The following is a 12,079-nucleotide window of genomic DNA, read 5'->3' as shown; positions in this document are numbered from 1 at the left end:
TATTAAAGTCCTTCTTATGTTTTACTTTGCGCGGCAAACCAGGTTTGCCTCCTTTGTTCACTGTCTTTTGGCGGGCTTCTGCCAAGAAGCCCTCCTCCTGGCACCTGGGTGTCTAGGTGGGCTGAATGTGAGGGAGGGGTGTAGTTACCCCCTGCACAGGGTATCCTAGGAAACCCAAGTCGCACTTTGCCATGATTGGCTGAGGTGGTTGTCCGGGCTGAACAACACCCCTGCTGCTTGATTGACAGCCAGGCTGTGTGAATGGGGGATTTTCACATAAAAGGCAGGTCTCTTGGGCTAGAAGTCGGAGTCGCCACTGGAACTACAAGGAACCGAAGAGAAGCGGAGAAGAAGACGGCTGCTGCAACTACCCCGTCCCGCTGAAGCCCTGCTGCAGTCCTGAGCTATCTACCCTTCGACGACCAGAGAAGATCCAGTCCGTAGTAGTCTTCCCTTGAGCCTGGTGGGGATAACCAGCTCATCTTCCACAGCCAGAGGATCCTCTTCTTGGTCTAAATCGCTGCACACAGCTGTAGTGGTCCGGATAGCCATCTGAAGAGCCTCTCCTGTTTTTAAGGAGCACACCTTTTATTCACCGTCTCTGCTGCCCGCCTCATCCCTGTGTGGTGCAGACCCCTCCAGAAGTTGTCCTTCTCATCGAAGCTCCAGGAACCGTGGCTCTGCAGGAAACTACCAGGAACAACTGCCGTGGCACCAGCTTCTTCATTGAATAAGGTACTGTGTTCTGCTTGGAGAATTAGGGTGAACCCCTTTCTTCGCCTCCAAGGCTTGCCCTTGTCTTCCCTCCTTATAAGTTTTGCTTCCTCTGTTGACAATATCCAAGTACTCCTGGCAACGTTGAATCTTGTACTGTCTGTGTGATCCTCGATAACGGGAACCCGGTTCCACTTGACACTGGCTCCGGCCTATTGACTCTTGAATTCCTGTCAACTAGTGTTCTCTGATTGTCTCTGCCGCCACAAAAATATTGCCTATGATTTTTGCCCCCAACGCTCTCTGGTTAACTCGGGTGCGAAGTGTGTTTTTGCCCCACTAACATTTCTTGCCGCGGAAACACGTTTCTTTAGTAAGACCGAACTGTCATTACTGTCGCAAAGCGGTCGCAATTGTATTCCCGGTAACGTCTTTTGTTTCACAACACTGGTCCGTTAAAACATAGGGTACTTACCTTGAGTTAAAGGTACCAAAGTGAATTGGTTGGTTATAGTGTATTTTACGTGTAATTTTGAATTAATAGAAGTGTTGTGTTTATAACAAATGCTTTAAAAATAAATGTACTTATATTTTTTTACCTGAAACCTTGAGTCAGTGTTTGCTTGTGTCACAGTAATTGTGGTCCCTTGGAGTAATCTCCGCTACTGCTCATATACTCTTGAGATAAGCCTGGCTGCTCTGCTACTGCTACCACTTTAACACAGTAGTACGGGCTTGTACCAAAGGGAACACTTGTATTGCCACCTGTAGTCTTAATTGTGTGTAGTGGTCCCTAAGGGCACTGCACCAGATTCTGCCTAACATGACCTAGGATCACTGAACCTGCAGGCCTGGCTCCTGCAGCGTTAGTTTTGGGGCTACGATCTCCCAGCGGACTGTAAAGAAGTGCTTGCCAAGGCCAGAGCATTGTCTACTCTTCAATGCTACGGATATAAATGGAAAAAGTTCGCCGTTTCGTGCTGTGCACAGAAGATCGAGCCTCTACGAGTCACGGCTCTGCAGGTACTATCGTATTTGCTGTCATTGGCCAAGGCTGGACTGGCCCATGCTTCCATCAAAGTTCATCTGGCAGCTATGTCCCGCTACACTAGATCTCCAGGACGGTCGTCATTGTGGTCACACCGTCTGGTCAAGGAGTCAAAGGACTGTTCTGTACGTTCCCGCCGGTGAAGGCTCCGGCCTTGGCGTGGGAACGTAATGTGGCGCTGACTAGTCATGGGTCCCTTATTCGAGCCTATGCATTCGACGACACTGAAGTTTTTGTCATGGAAAACAGCTTTTCTTGTGGCCATCTCCTCAGCATGACGAGTGGGAGAGATCCAGGCCCTCTCATGTAACCCACCTTACTTGACATTCCACGAGACGAGGTTGGTGCTACGGACGTACCCCTCATTCATGCCCAGGGTGCTGTCGGACTTTCATCTAAACGAGTGCTTGGTGTTGCCTGTATTTTTCCCCGACGCCTTTGTCGCCGGTTGAGTGGACTTTGCACTTGTTAGATGTGGCTAGAGCGCTGAAGTTTTATGTGGACCGTACGAATAGTTTCCCGGAAGATGTGACAACTTTGGTCCTGTGAATCATGGAAAGGCCCTCTCCAAGGCTTCCATTTCCAGGTGGCTCTCCGGCTGCATCACCCATTGTCACTGGTTGGCAAACCAGCTGTTGCCTGGCTGTCCGAGAGCCCATTCGAACAGAGCGATCGCTGCAACTACGGTGTTCCTATCTTGTGTGCCCCTGCTGGACATCTGCAGGGCTGCTACATGGAGGTTGATGCACACCTTCACGAGATTCTACTGCTTTGACAGGAATTCCAGGGAGGAGTCCAGAGTCGGCCAAGCAGTGCTGTGCAACCTGTTCGCTTGAAGGTTGAGCCTGGTGAGGAGGTAATAGATGCTTATGTTGAGCCTTTACCACCTCCTGTGGTTGTGCAAGTGTGTACTGGTATGTATTCTTTATTCATGAGCATGTGAATCCATGCCAGACCCCATGCCGGAGAAGGAACAAGTTACTTACCTGTAACTGTTGTTCGCCATCATGGGTCTGGCATGGATTCACATGCAAACCCTCCCTGGCGACTGGTGAGTCGCTTGGAAGAAAGGGTGCTGGCAATTCTTGGAAAGGTCCAACGCTGTCGTCCGCTTCCATGGCAACAGTCCGGTCCATCATGTCCCTGCTCGGGATGTCTTCCTGCATTTGTCTGGTCCCTTTCTGATACCCTTTCAAGAATATTTGGATGCCAGATGGCAACAAGTCACTGGCACATGGACCTACAAGATCGCCCTCAATCGGGCATTTCATCAAGCCATGCAATGGTGGTCAGTTTGTCCACACCTCTGTGTGCTCCCTTTCAGATCCCTCCGTATTGGGCAACAGTCACGACCAATGCCTCTCTGGAGAATTGGCAAGCCCACACAAGACATTTGCACGCCAGAGGCCTCTGGCTCCCGGAGGAAAAGGAGTTGCATATCAATGTCCTGGAACTGCAAGCAGTCTTCTGGGTCCAAGTTTTTTTCAGCCTCAGCTCCAGGGAAAGGTGGTGCAGACCTTCACAGACAACACCACCATGTTTCACATTGGGAAACGGAGCGGGACGCGCACCCCGTTGCTCTCCCTGGAAGCTCAATGCCTGTGGCACAGGGCCATTCTTCAACGCATGATTCTTGTCCCATTTCACCCGGCCGTCACCCAGAACACCATTGCAGACTCTCAGCAGGGAGCTGCGGTCCTTCCATGAATGGGCGCTTCAGCAAGTGCTCCATCTCTTCACGTGGAATCTCCCTCAGATAGAACTCTCTGCGACGGCTGCCAACGCCAAGTGTCAGAGGTTTGCCAGCAGAGATCCTCAGCTGCTGAGTCTGGGGAATGCCTTCTCGTTCCCCTTGGAGGGCCTCTTCCTGTACCCTTTGCTTCCACACAGACCCCAGTCAAACTCTCCTTGTTACGCAGGTTCATTAAGGAGTTCCTCAAGTGCCTCTTCAGAACCTTCCCTCCAGTGATGACATCTGTGCCAGCGTGGGAGCTCAACTTGGTACTGTCTAAAGTAATGGGGCCTACGTTTGAAACAAAGCATCGAGCCCCTTTAAAGTTTGTGGTGGAATACGACCTTCCTGGTGGCGATCAACTCTGGCAGGCGGGTCTGGGAAATACAGGCTCTCTACTGTAAGCAGCCTTGTTTGTCCTTCCACGCAGCCAAAGAAGTTCTGCAAACGCATCCTTCCTTCGTGCCGAAGGTTTTGTCTGACTTTCATCTTAAACCTTTGGTGCTTCCAGTTTTCTTCACAAATTGTTCTTAGCCTACTAAAAGGGCTTTACATTTACTGGACGGTGCTCATGCCTTGAAGTTCTATGTTGCTCTCTCAGAGAAAATTCGAAAGATGTCTCGACTTTTTGTCAATTGTAGACCTGTGGGACATGGGAAGGCCCTGTGTAAGGCTTCCATATTCGGGTGCCTCTCTGGCTGTATCATGCATTGTCATAGTCTTGCCAACAGACTGCTCTCAGGCAGGCTGAGAGCCCATTCCACCAGAGCCATCACAGCTACAACAATGCTTCTCCCTCGTGTTCCCCTGCTCGACATCTTCAGGGATGCTACATGGAGGTCTACCCACACCTTCATAAGATTGTACTGCATCGACAAGGATTCCAGGGCAGAGTACCCGATCGGTCAGACAGTTCTGCGCAACCTGTTTGTTTGAGGTGAGTCTGTTCCAGTGTGCAAGTGTATTTCTTCTGTGAGCCTTGCCGCCTCACGTGGTCTGTATATGTACTGCTGTGTAATCATCTTAATGAGCAAGTCTATCCCTGCAAAGACTAATGATGGAGAACAAGAATTACAGGTAAATAACGTGTTCCTTATGGAGCCTTGTGATACCCCTAAATGTTGAAGAAAGTAGTGGTACAAATAGATTAATTCAGTGGGAGGATTACTGTATGCTTCAGAAGAAAAAAATATTGGGAACAATTGACTTCACTTTCCTAATGTCATTTGGAATCATGTTCTAAAATGACTAAACCTAATGAGTTACAGTTACAAAAGTTAAACTTCTCTAGTGTCTCAGGGTAGGTTGAAGTGATCAGATTTCCTGGCTGTGGAGACATCTAAATAAATGCCAATAACAATTTAACTTCTTATGACTTTGCAGTCTTTGTTTCTCAGAGAGATTTTGTGAATGATTTAACTCATTTTCCAGGTAGTCCGTTCGGCAGCCACCAGTGGCGCTGGGAGTACCACATCTGGTGTTGTGTCCGGTAGCCTAGGATCAAGGGAGATTAACTACATACTACGCGTTTTGGGCCCTGCAGCATGTCGCAATCCAGAGATCTTCACTGAGGTGGCCAACGGCTGTATCCGCATTGCGCTTCCTGCACCCCGAGGCTCAGGTACTGGTAAGTAATTTGGAAGCTTTTGCTCCTTTTCCATGCTAAGTAGAATACTTCTATATGGTGCTGAAGAGCTGATCTTTTGGCAACTTATTCCCCACAGCTTCAGACGATGAGTTTGAAAATCTGCGAATCAAGGGACCCAATGCTGTGCAGTTGGTGAAAACTACTCCTGTAAAACCCTCTCCGCTTCCAGTTATCCCCGATATCATCAAGGAAGTTATCTATGACATGCTAAATGCATTGGCAGCATATCATGCCCCAGAGGAAGGTCTGTGATCCCTGCATAAGTTTATCAATTTAATCTTCTCAGTTGTATGTTGTCTTTTAAAATAGTTTTTAGAAATCGTTAAAGGAGTGTTTGCTTTAATGAGTGTGTGGTTGCTGTGAGTTCAGAAAATGCTATGCACTATCTTTTGACTCTATGCTATGTACTCCAGCATCCAGTTTTCTCCATGCTCATTTGATGTCTTTCCAAGTAAACGTACTGACTCCGTACTTGATTCGGAGCAACTTTAAAATAATGTATGTATGCTTGGTGCAAGAGCGTTTGAATATGGGACACACATGCAAACTCGTTGCTCGCTTTTCAGCCCGAATGCCAGTCCTTTACTCTTTGTGAATGGGCCAGGAGCTTCTTGGAGCTGCTGTTTCTAATGGATTCTTCCTTCCGACAGGTTTCTAATCTTTGATATCTTTCTGCCAGAGCACTTGCTCTTTTGGAAACCTTTCTGCCACCAGGGGGAGGACACAACACTGGGGTCGGTATATAGTGAGGTGCTGCGCCAGGTGTTGGCAAAGATTAACTTTTTGCAACGTTCCTCCATAGCTTACAAAGTTTTAGGGCGCTTTTACCATTTTTATGCTTCATACTATCTCCTGTTGAGACTTCCAGCACTTTTTGACAGACTTCTGGACCTTTTTCTTTATATCCTGAATGCGTGGATCCTTTCTCCTTATTCTGATTTGCTCTGACCTTTGGTACTCTGTTCTTTGTTTTACTTTTACTATGGAGACTACTTTGCTCCAGATCTCTTGAAAGGCATCTGTGTTTAACTTTTGCAGCACACAGCTCCTTATGGGCAGTGTTGCTGGGAACCCTTCGGGTTCTCCTTTGAGATTGTTTCTTTATCCTTATTAACTACCGTTTTTAAGGATAGAGGGAAACTGTATCTTTCCTAAAACTTCATACTATGAGATTAGCACACACCACCTTATGGTGGAGTGCCAAGTGGATACCTAGTATCCCCCCTCTGTGCTCCTGTGCCTTTTTAGTCACATAGACAACCCTCTAGTTATGGCTGGTGGCAGTGGGTGTTTTCTAACAATTATCATGCTATTTTTTTTTACTGCAGCCTATATTCAGTCCTGGTTGGACACAATAGGGTCACCTATGTTCGAACATGGTGCATCCTTTCTTTTTTGCGATTTCTGTTGTAGTTTTTCTTTGATCGCCCTCCTTCTACCATTCTAGGAGGGTGAGGTCTGTTTGTGTTTTGCGTTTGGTGGGAACCCTTGGGTGACCCTGCCTAGGCTCCAGTGTGTCTAGGTAGGCAGGAGGTGGGTATTCACTCAGCTGCCCTTTTGTCTGCCCGAGTGTGTGCATGGAATCAGTGCCCAATGGGTGCCTGGCTATCATGATTGGACAGCCACCTGCCCCTTTCTGTAAACTGCAGGGAGAGATTGCATAGGAGCGTGTGGGGAAACTGAATGAAAGGTGAGGTTCCTGAGGTGAAGGGCAATTCGACCACTAGTCGACCACTAGTCGACCACTGGAAATTGATGCTGATGACGACCATAGACACCTGTAGACCCTTTGCATAACTGAAGTGACCACTACTTTCCTGACCCAGTTTTCTATTTGACAGAGGAGCTCCAAAGAGGACTCCTCCTTCCCTTTGTCTGGCAGAACCAACTAGCCCTGAGACGAACTAAAAAATGAGCAATATCCCAAGGTGCTGTGCCTTTCCAGAGCTGCAGACCGCAAATATCAGGAGACCTCTGACCCATTTGCAGTGCAACATCATTGAGAGGCGGTATCCGTCCAAGTCTTTGCTGAGCTCCAGGTGAACCTATAGAGACATGACAGATTGACTGGGCGAATACTGTCTTTTCTCCAGCATGGGGTCTGGCATGGATTCACATGCTCATGAATATTCCCCGTCGTCAGGCTGGGAATCCTCGGTAAAGAAAAAACCAGTATCAGTTTCGTTTCTGATCTGTCTTTCGTAGTAATAACCAATCACTGGTCTCTGCGTCATACTGACCACAGCCAATGACTGCCCTCTACCTAAGCACCGCCTCTGGCAGCCATCTTCAGATTTTTACCGCACGTTCATGTGTTGGGATCCTCGTGCTATTGCTCTCGAGCGTTAGTGCTATTTTTTCGCGCTTTTCACAAAAACTTCGATTCTTTCGGTCAAAAGAGCCTCAAGCTCCACCGATCCTACATCCGATCAACGGGGACCCGTGTCGGATTCATCTGTGCCCCTCAAGGGTGAAGATTTCGTCGAGCTACACTTCGGAGGACTCCAGAAGCTTCTCAGGCCCGGTCTCGGAGATGGCCCAGGAGAAGGGAAGCTCGACGCCCGGAAAGCTGTTCAGGGCCTGCCCTGGATGCCAGCTGCAGAACGTCTTCAAGGAGGACGAACACTCTTTCTGCCTTTACTGCCTTCATGGGGACAAGACGCACGTGGAGAAGGAATGTGCGTTTTGCGGCAACATGTCGGAACGGACCATGAAGGACCGCCATCAACGTCTCGCCAGCTGGCTGGAGGGTAAGAGCCCGTCTGGCGAGAAGAAGAAGAAATCTGAGCGGTCTTCTAAGACCTTTGAGGGCGCCCCGGCGACGGGGGCCCAACATAAGGCCAAGCACCGCGAGTCCGCTGGCACCGGGAGCGCCGAAAGGTCGGGCTCTACGGGCGCCAGGCAGGGCGCACCCTCCCCGGCACCATCAACCACGAGCCAACGCTCTGGGTCGGGTAAGAGGAAGGCCGAGCACCCGGCGAAGCTCCTGGAGAGACCCCGGTCGAGCTCTAAGGCAGAGGAGGAGCGTGGCAGTGCCCCCTCCCTCAAGGATAAGGCGGTGAGCGCACCTAAGGTGGTGAAGGCCTTGATCCATTCGACCAAGCCCTCTATCGAAACGGTCGCGGCGGCCCTGGCCCAGCCTGTGGAGGCTGCACCAGTGGTGGCGGCCTCGGGGCCCAGAATCTCCCTGCCTCCTCGGAGGGAGTCTTCTTTCGTGCCCATCGATAGGACCCCCGTGAAACCCTCCGTGGGGAAGAAGGGGGGGCAGGGCGTCGTCGTAGATTCGGCCTCAACCTCAGAAGAGGAACTGATCGAGGTCTTAAGCCACGGCCTAGGCGTGGAACAAGACCAGCCCGTCGGAATGGGCCCCGACGCAGGTGACGACGACGACATGTCGTCGAGGATACCGACGGGGCCCCTGCTCGCCCGTCGGATTCCCCTCTGCCAGCGCCGCAAGACAACTCAGCGGCCATTTTGTTGGCTATACAGTCCTTATGCTCCGAGATAAGGACGAGACTACCGTTACCGACGGAGGAACCTCTCCCGTCGGGGGATCCAGAACCGGGACCTTCTGGTGTTCCCCCTACCAAGAAAAGAAGGATCCATCCACCGCCTCCTTTTCAACCGTCGCGCCCCGTCCAGCCCTCCTCCCCGTCCACCCGAGGGGATGATACGGGGACTGACACGGCAGCGACGGGTACGGACGACGAGGCATACGACGAGGATTTTCCGTCGTCGCCTCCCACCAGGGCTTCTCCGCCCGACGAGATTGGATCGTTCCACTCAATGATCGCCAGGGCATCCGAGCTTTTCCAACTCTGCCCTGAGGAGAAGAAAAAGGAAGGCTTCCTTTACCAACGGCGCGAGACCAAGAGGAAGACGGTCCTCGCAGTGCCTCTGTTGGACGACATTTGGGATGAGGGCCTTTCCCTCCTCAAGAACCCTTCCACGACGCCAGCGAAAAGAGACCGGTACGAGAAAAAGTACCGGGTCCCGGACTCGGCCCCCCTATGCCTCCGGGCGCAGCCTACCCCGGACTCCGTCGTCTCCGCGGCAGCCAGGAAGAAAGCGGGGGGGGGTGCGGCCTCCACGTCGACTTCCCCGCCGGACGGCGAGGGAAAGAAATTGGATGCCATGGGACGCAGAGTCATCTCGTCGGCGGCGACGACGATTAAAGCGGCCAACGCCTTGGCTATCGTGGCCCGCTACGACAGGGAACTCTGGTACAAGATAGCTCCCCTGCTGGATTTTCTGCCGGACGACAAGAGGGCGGAGGCCCTTGAGATCCTGCAGGAAGGTGAGGTGGCCTCGGACCACGCCATCACCGTGGCGACGGACATCGCCGACACTGGGTTCCGCCAGATGGGCAACGGCGTTTGCCTTCGACGTCGCGGATGGCTCAAGGCTACGGACTTTCGGCAGGACGTCCAGACCAGGGTCCTGGACATGCCCTTCGACGGGAACAACCTGTTTGGGAAGACAGTGGACGATTCCCTTCAGGCCATCAAGGCGGATACTGAGACGGCCCGGGCCCTTGGAGTACTGCAGCAACGGCGGACGCCCTTTCGGAGCGGCGGAGGCAAGGGCGCCTCCAAAGGTTCCGGCGGCGGTTTCGCTTCCTACCGTCAAGCGGCCCGCTCGTCGTCGCAAGAGGCCTACAGAGGACGAGGCAAGTCTGGCGGCCCCCGCCGTCGTCGCCAAGGAGGCCAAGGCGGCAAGGCCGCGTCCAAGCAGGATTGAACCGGCCGTGGGGTCGGGCCCCCACCGAAGCACCCCGGTGGGAGGCCGGCTGGCGGGCTTCGTCAGCGTGTGGGAGTCCATCTCCACCGACCGTTGGGTGCTGGACGCCCTGGCCCGGGGCCACGCGCTCGAGTTTCAAAGAAGGTGCCCGCGCGTCCCCCCCGTGGCCAGGAAAGAACTTCACGTCCCTCAACTTCTCCTGGAGGTAAAGGCGATGCTCAGAAAGGGCGCCATCGAACTCGTCCCAAAGAGGCTTCGGGGCTCCGGAGTCTACTCGCGTTACTTCCTCGTGAAGAAGAAGACGGGAGGATGGCGCCCCATCCTGGACCTGCGACGCCTGAACAAGTTCATCAAGGCGCAGAAGTTCCGGATGGTCACCCTCCAGCACGTCCTGGGTCAGCTGGAGGAAGGAGACTTCCTATCGTCGTTGGATTTGGAGGATGCCTACTTCCGCGCCAAGGCGAGGGAGCTCGCCGTGGTCCACACGGCAAGGACCGTCCAACTCCTCACGGACCTGGGATTCTCCGTGAACTACGCCAAATCCCACCTGGTGCCCGCGCAAGTCGCACTGTTTCTGGGAGCGAGGCTCGACACAGTGTCCCTTCTGGCCTCCCCGTCGGAGGAGAGGACCAGGACCATCTTGGGCAAGGTGCAACGGATGTTGGTGGCCGACGCGGCCAAGGTGAGGTCCATCAAGTCCCTCCTCGGGATGATGTCTTCCTGCATCTACCTCATTCCCATGTGCAGGCTCCGGATGCGCCCGTTGCAAGAGTTCCTGGATGCGCGCTGGATCCAGACGACGGGCAGCTTCGAGGAAAGGATCAAGCTCGACGAGAGTTTCCGACGAGCGATACGGTGGTGGGGCACCCGCGCGCATCTGACGGCGGGCATGGACTTCCAGACCCCAGCCCACCAGGTGACTGTGACCATGGATGCCTCCCTAGAAGGGTGGGGAGCGCACACCGAAAATCTGCACGCAAGGGGACTCTGGCTCCCGACGGAGAAGTCCCTGCATATCAACGTCCTGGAGCTCCGTGCAGTGTTTTGGGCCCTCAGGTCCTTCCTTCCGTCCCTCAAGGGCAAGGTGGTGAGGATCTTCACCGACAACACCACCACCATGTTTTACATCAGGAAACAGGGCGGAACCAGGTCCCCAGCGCTGTCCAAGGAGGCGCAGGACCTGTGGCATTGGGCCGTCGCCCAAGGGATTCTTCTGGTGCCGTTTCATCTGGCAGGGATAAAAAACACCATCGCCGACTCACTCAGCAGGGAGCTGCGCTCGTGCCACGAGTGGGAACTACGGCAGGATCTGGTGGATCGCCTCTTCCGACGGTGGGGCACACCCCAGATCGACCTGTTCGCGACGGCGACGAACACCAAGTGCCGGAGGTTCGCCAGCAGGTTTCCCCAGACGAGGAGCATGGGCGATGCTTTCTCGTTTCCCTGGGAGGGCCTGTTCCTCTACGCGTTCCCTCCCTTGCCTCTGCTAATCCGGCTCGTCAACCAGCTCAAGAGGTCACGGTGCAGGATGATCCTCGTCGCACCTGCGTGGCCGAGGCAGATATGGTTCCCGGACCTTCTGGACTTGTCGGCGTCCCCGCCAATCAAGCTGCCGGCGGACGCGGATCTACTCTCCAGGGAAGGAGGCGCCATCCTCCACCACGACCCGAAGTCGCTGAACTTGCAGGCCTGGCTCCTGCAGCGCTAGAGTTTGGAGGATACGACATACCGGCCGATTGCAGAGAGGTTCTTGCAAAGGCCAGGGCGTCCTCGACTCTTAAATGCTACGGACACAAATGGAAGAGGTTCTCTGTCTGGTGCCACGCACAGAAGATTAACCCTCTACGGATTACGGCTCCCCAAGTGCTGCCGTACCTGCTGACGCTGGCCAAAGCTGGTCTGGCACACGCGTCCATCAAGATTCATCTTGCTGCGATCTCCCGATACACCAGAACCACGGGCCGGACGTCCTTGTGGTCTCATCGTCTGGTGAAAGAGTTCATGAAGGGACTGTTCAGATCGTTCCCGCCGGTGAAGGCTCCGGCCCCGGCGTGGGAGCTCAACGTGGTACTGACCAAACTCATGGGACCTCCGTTCGAGCCTCTGCACTCGGCCCCGTTGAAGTTTCTATCGTGGAAAACAGCTTTTCTCGTGGCCATCACCTCCGCACGACGAGTGGGAGAGATCCAGGCCCTTT

The 12,079-nt window shown here is 53.3% G+C and overlaps 1 protein-coding gene across 5 annotated transcripts in view; it reads left to right on the top strand.

Annotated features, from left to right (window-relative positions):
* The window catches only part of HUWE1 (HECT, UBA and WWE domain containing E3 ubiquitin protein ligase 1), a 2,445,223-nt gene that overhangs the window by 1,206,616 nt on the left and 1,226,528 nt on the right, over positions 1-12,079 (top strand). For all 5 annotated transcript variants that reach the window (XM_069645305.1, XM_069645304.1, XM_069645303.1 and 2 more), the window contains exons 42-43: positions 4,926-5,121; positions 5,219-5,386. In XM_069645305.1, the coding sequence (XP_069501406.1) occupies positions 4,926-5,121; positions 5,219-5,386 (364 nt within the window). The remainder of the gene's footprint in view (positions 1-4,925; positions 5,122-5,218; positions 5,387-12,079) is intronic.

The sequence above is a fragment of the Ambystoma mexicanum genome, chromosome 2p (assembly GCF_040938575.1).
Source record: "Ambystoma mexicanum isolate Mex_15411 chromosome 2p, UKY_AmexF1_1, whole genome shotgun sequence".
Taxonomy (NCBI): Eukaryota; Metazoa; Chordata; class Amphibia; order Caudata; family Ambystomatidae; genus Ambystoma; species Ambystoma mexicanum.
Note: the sequence above shows the minus strand (reverse complement) of the source record. Positions and strands in the feature narration are given on the sequence as shown.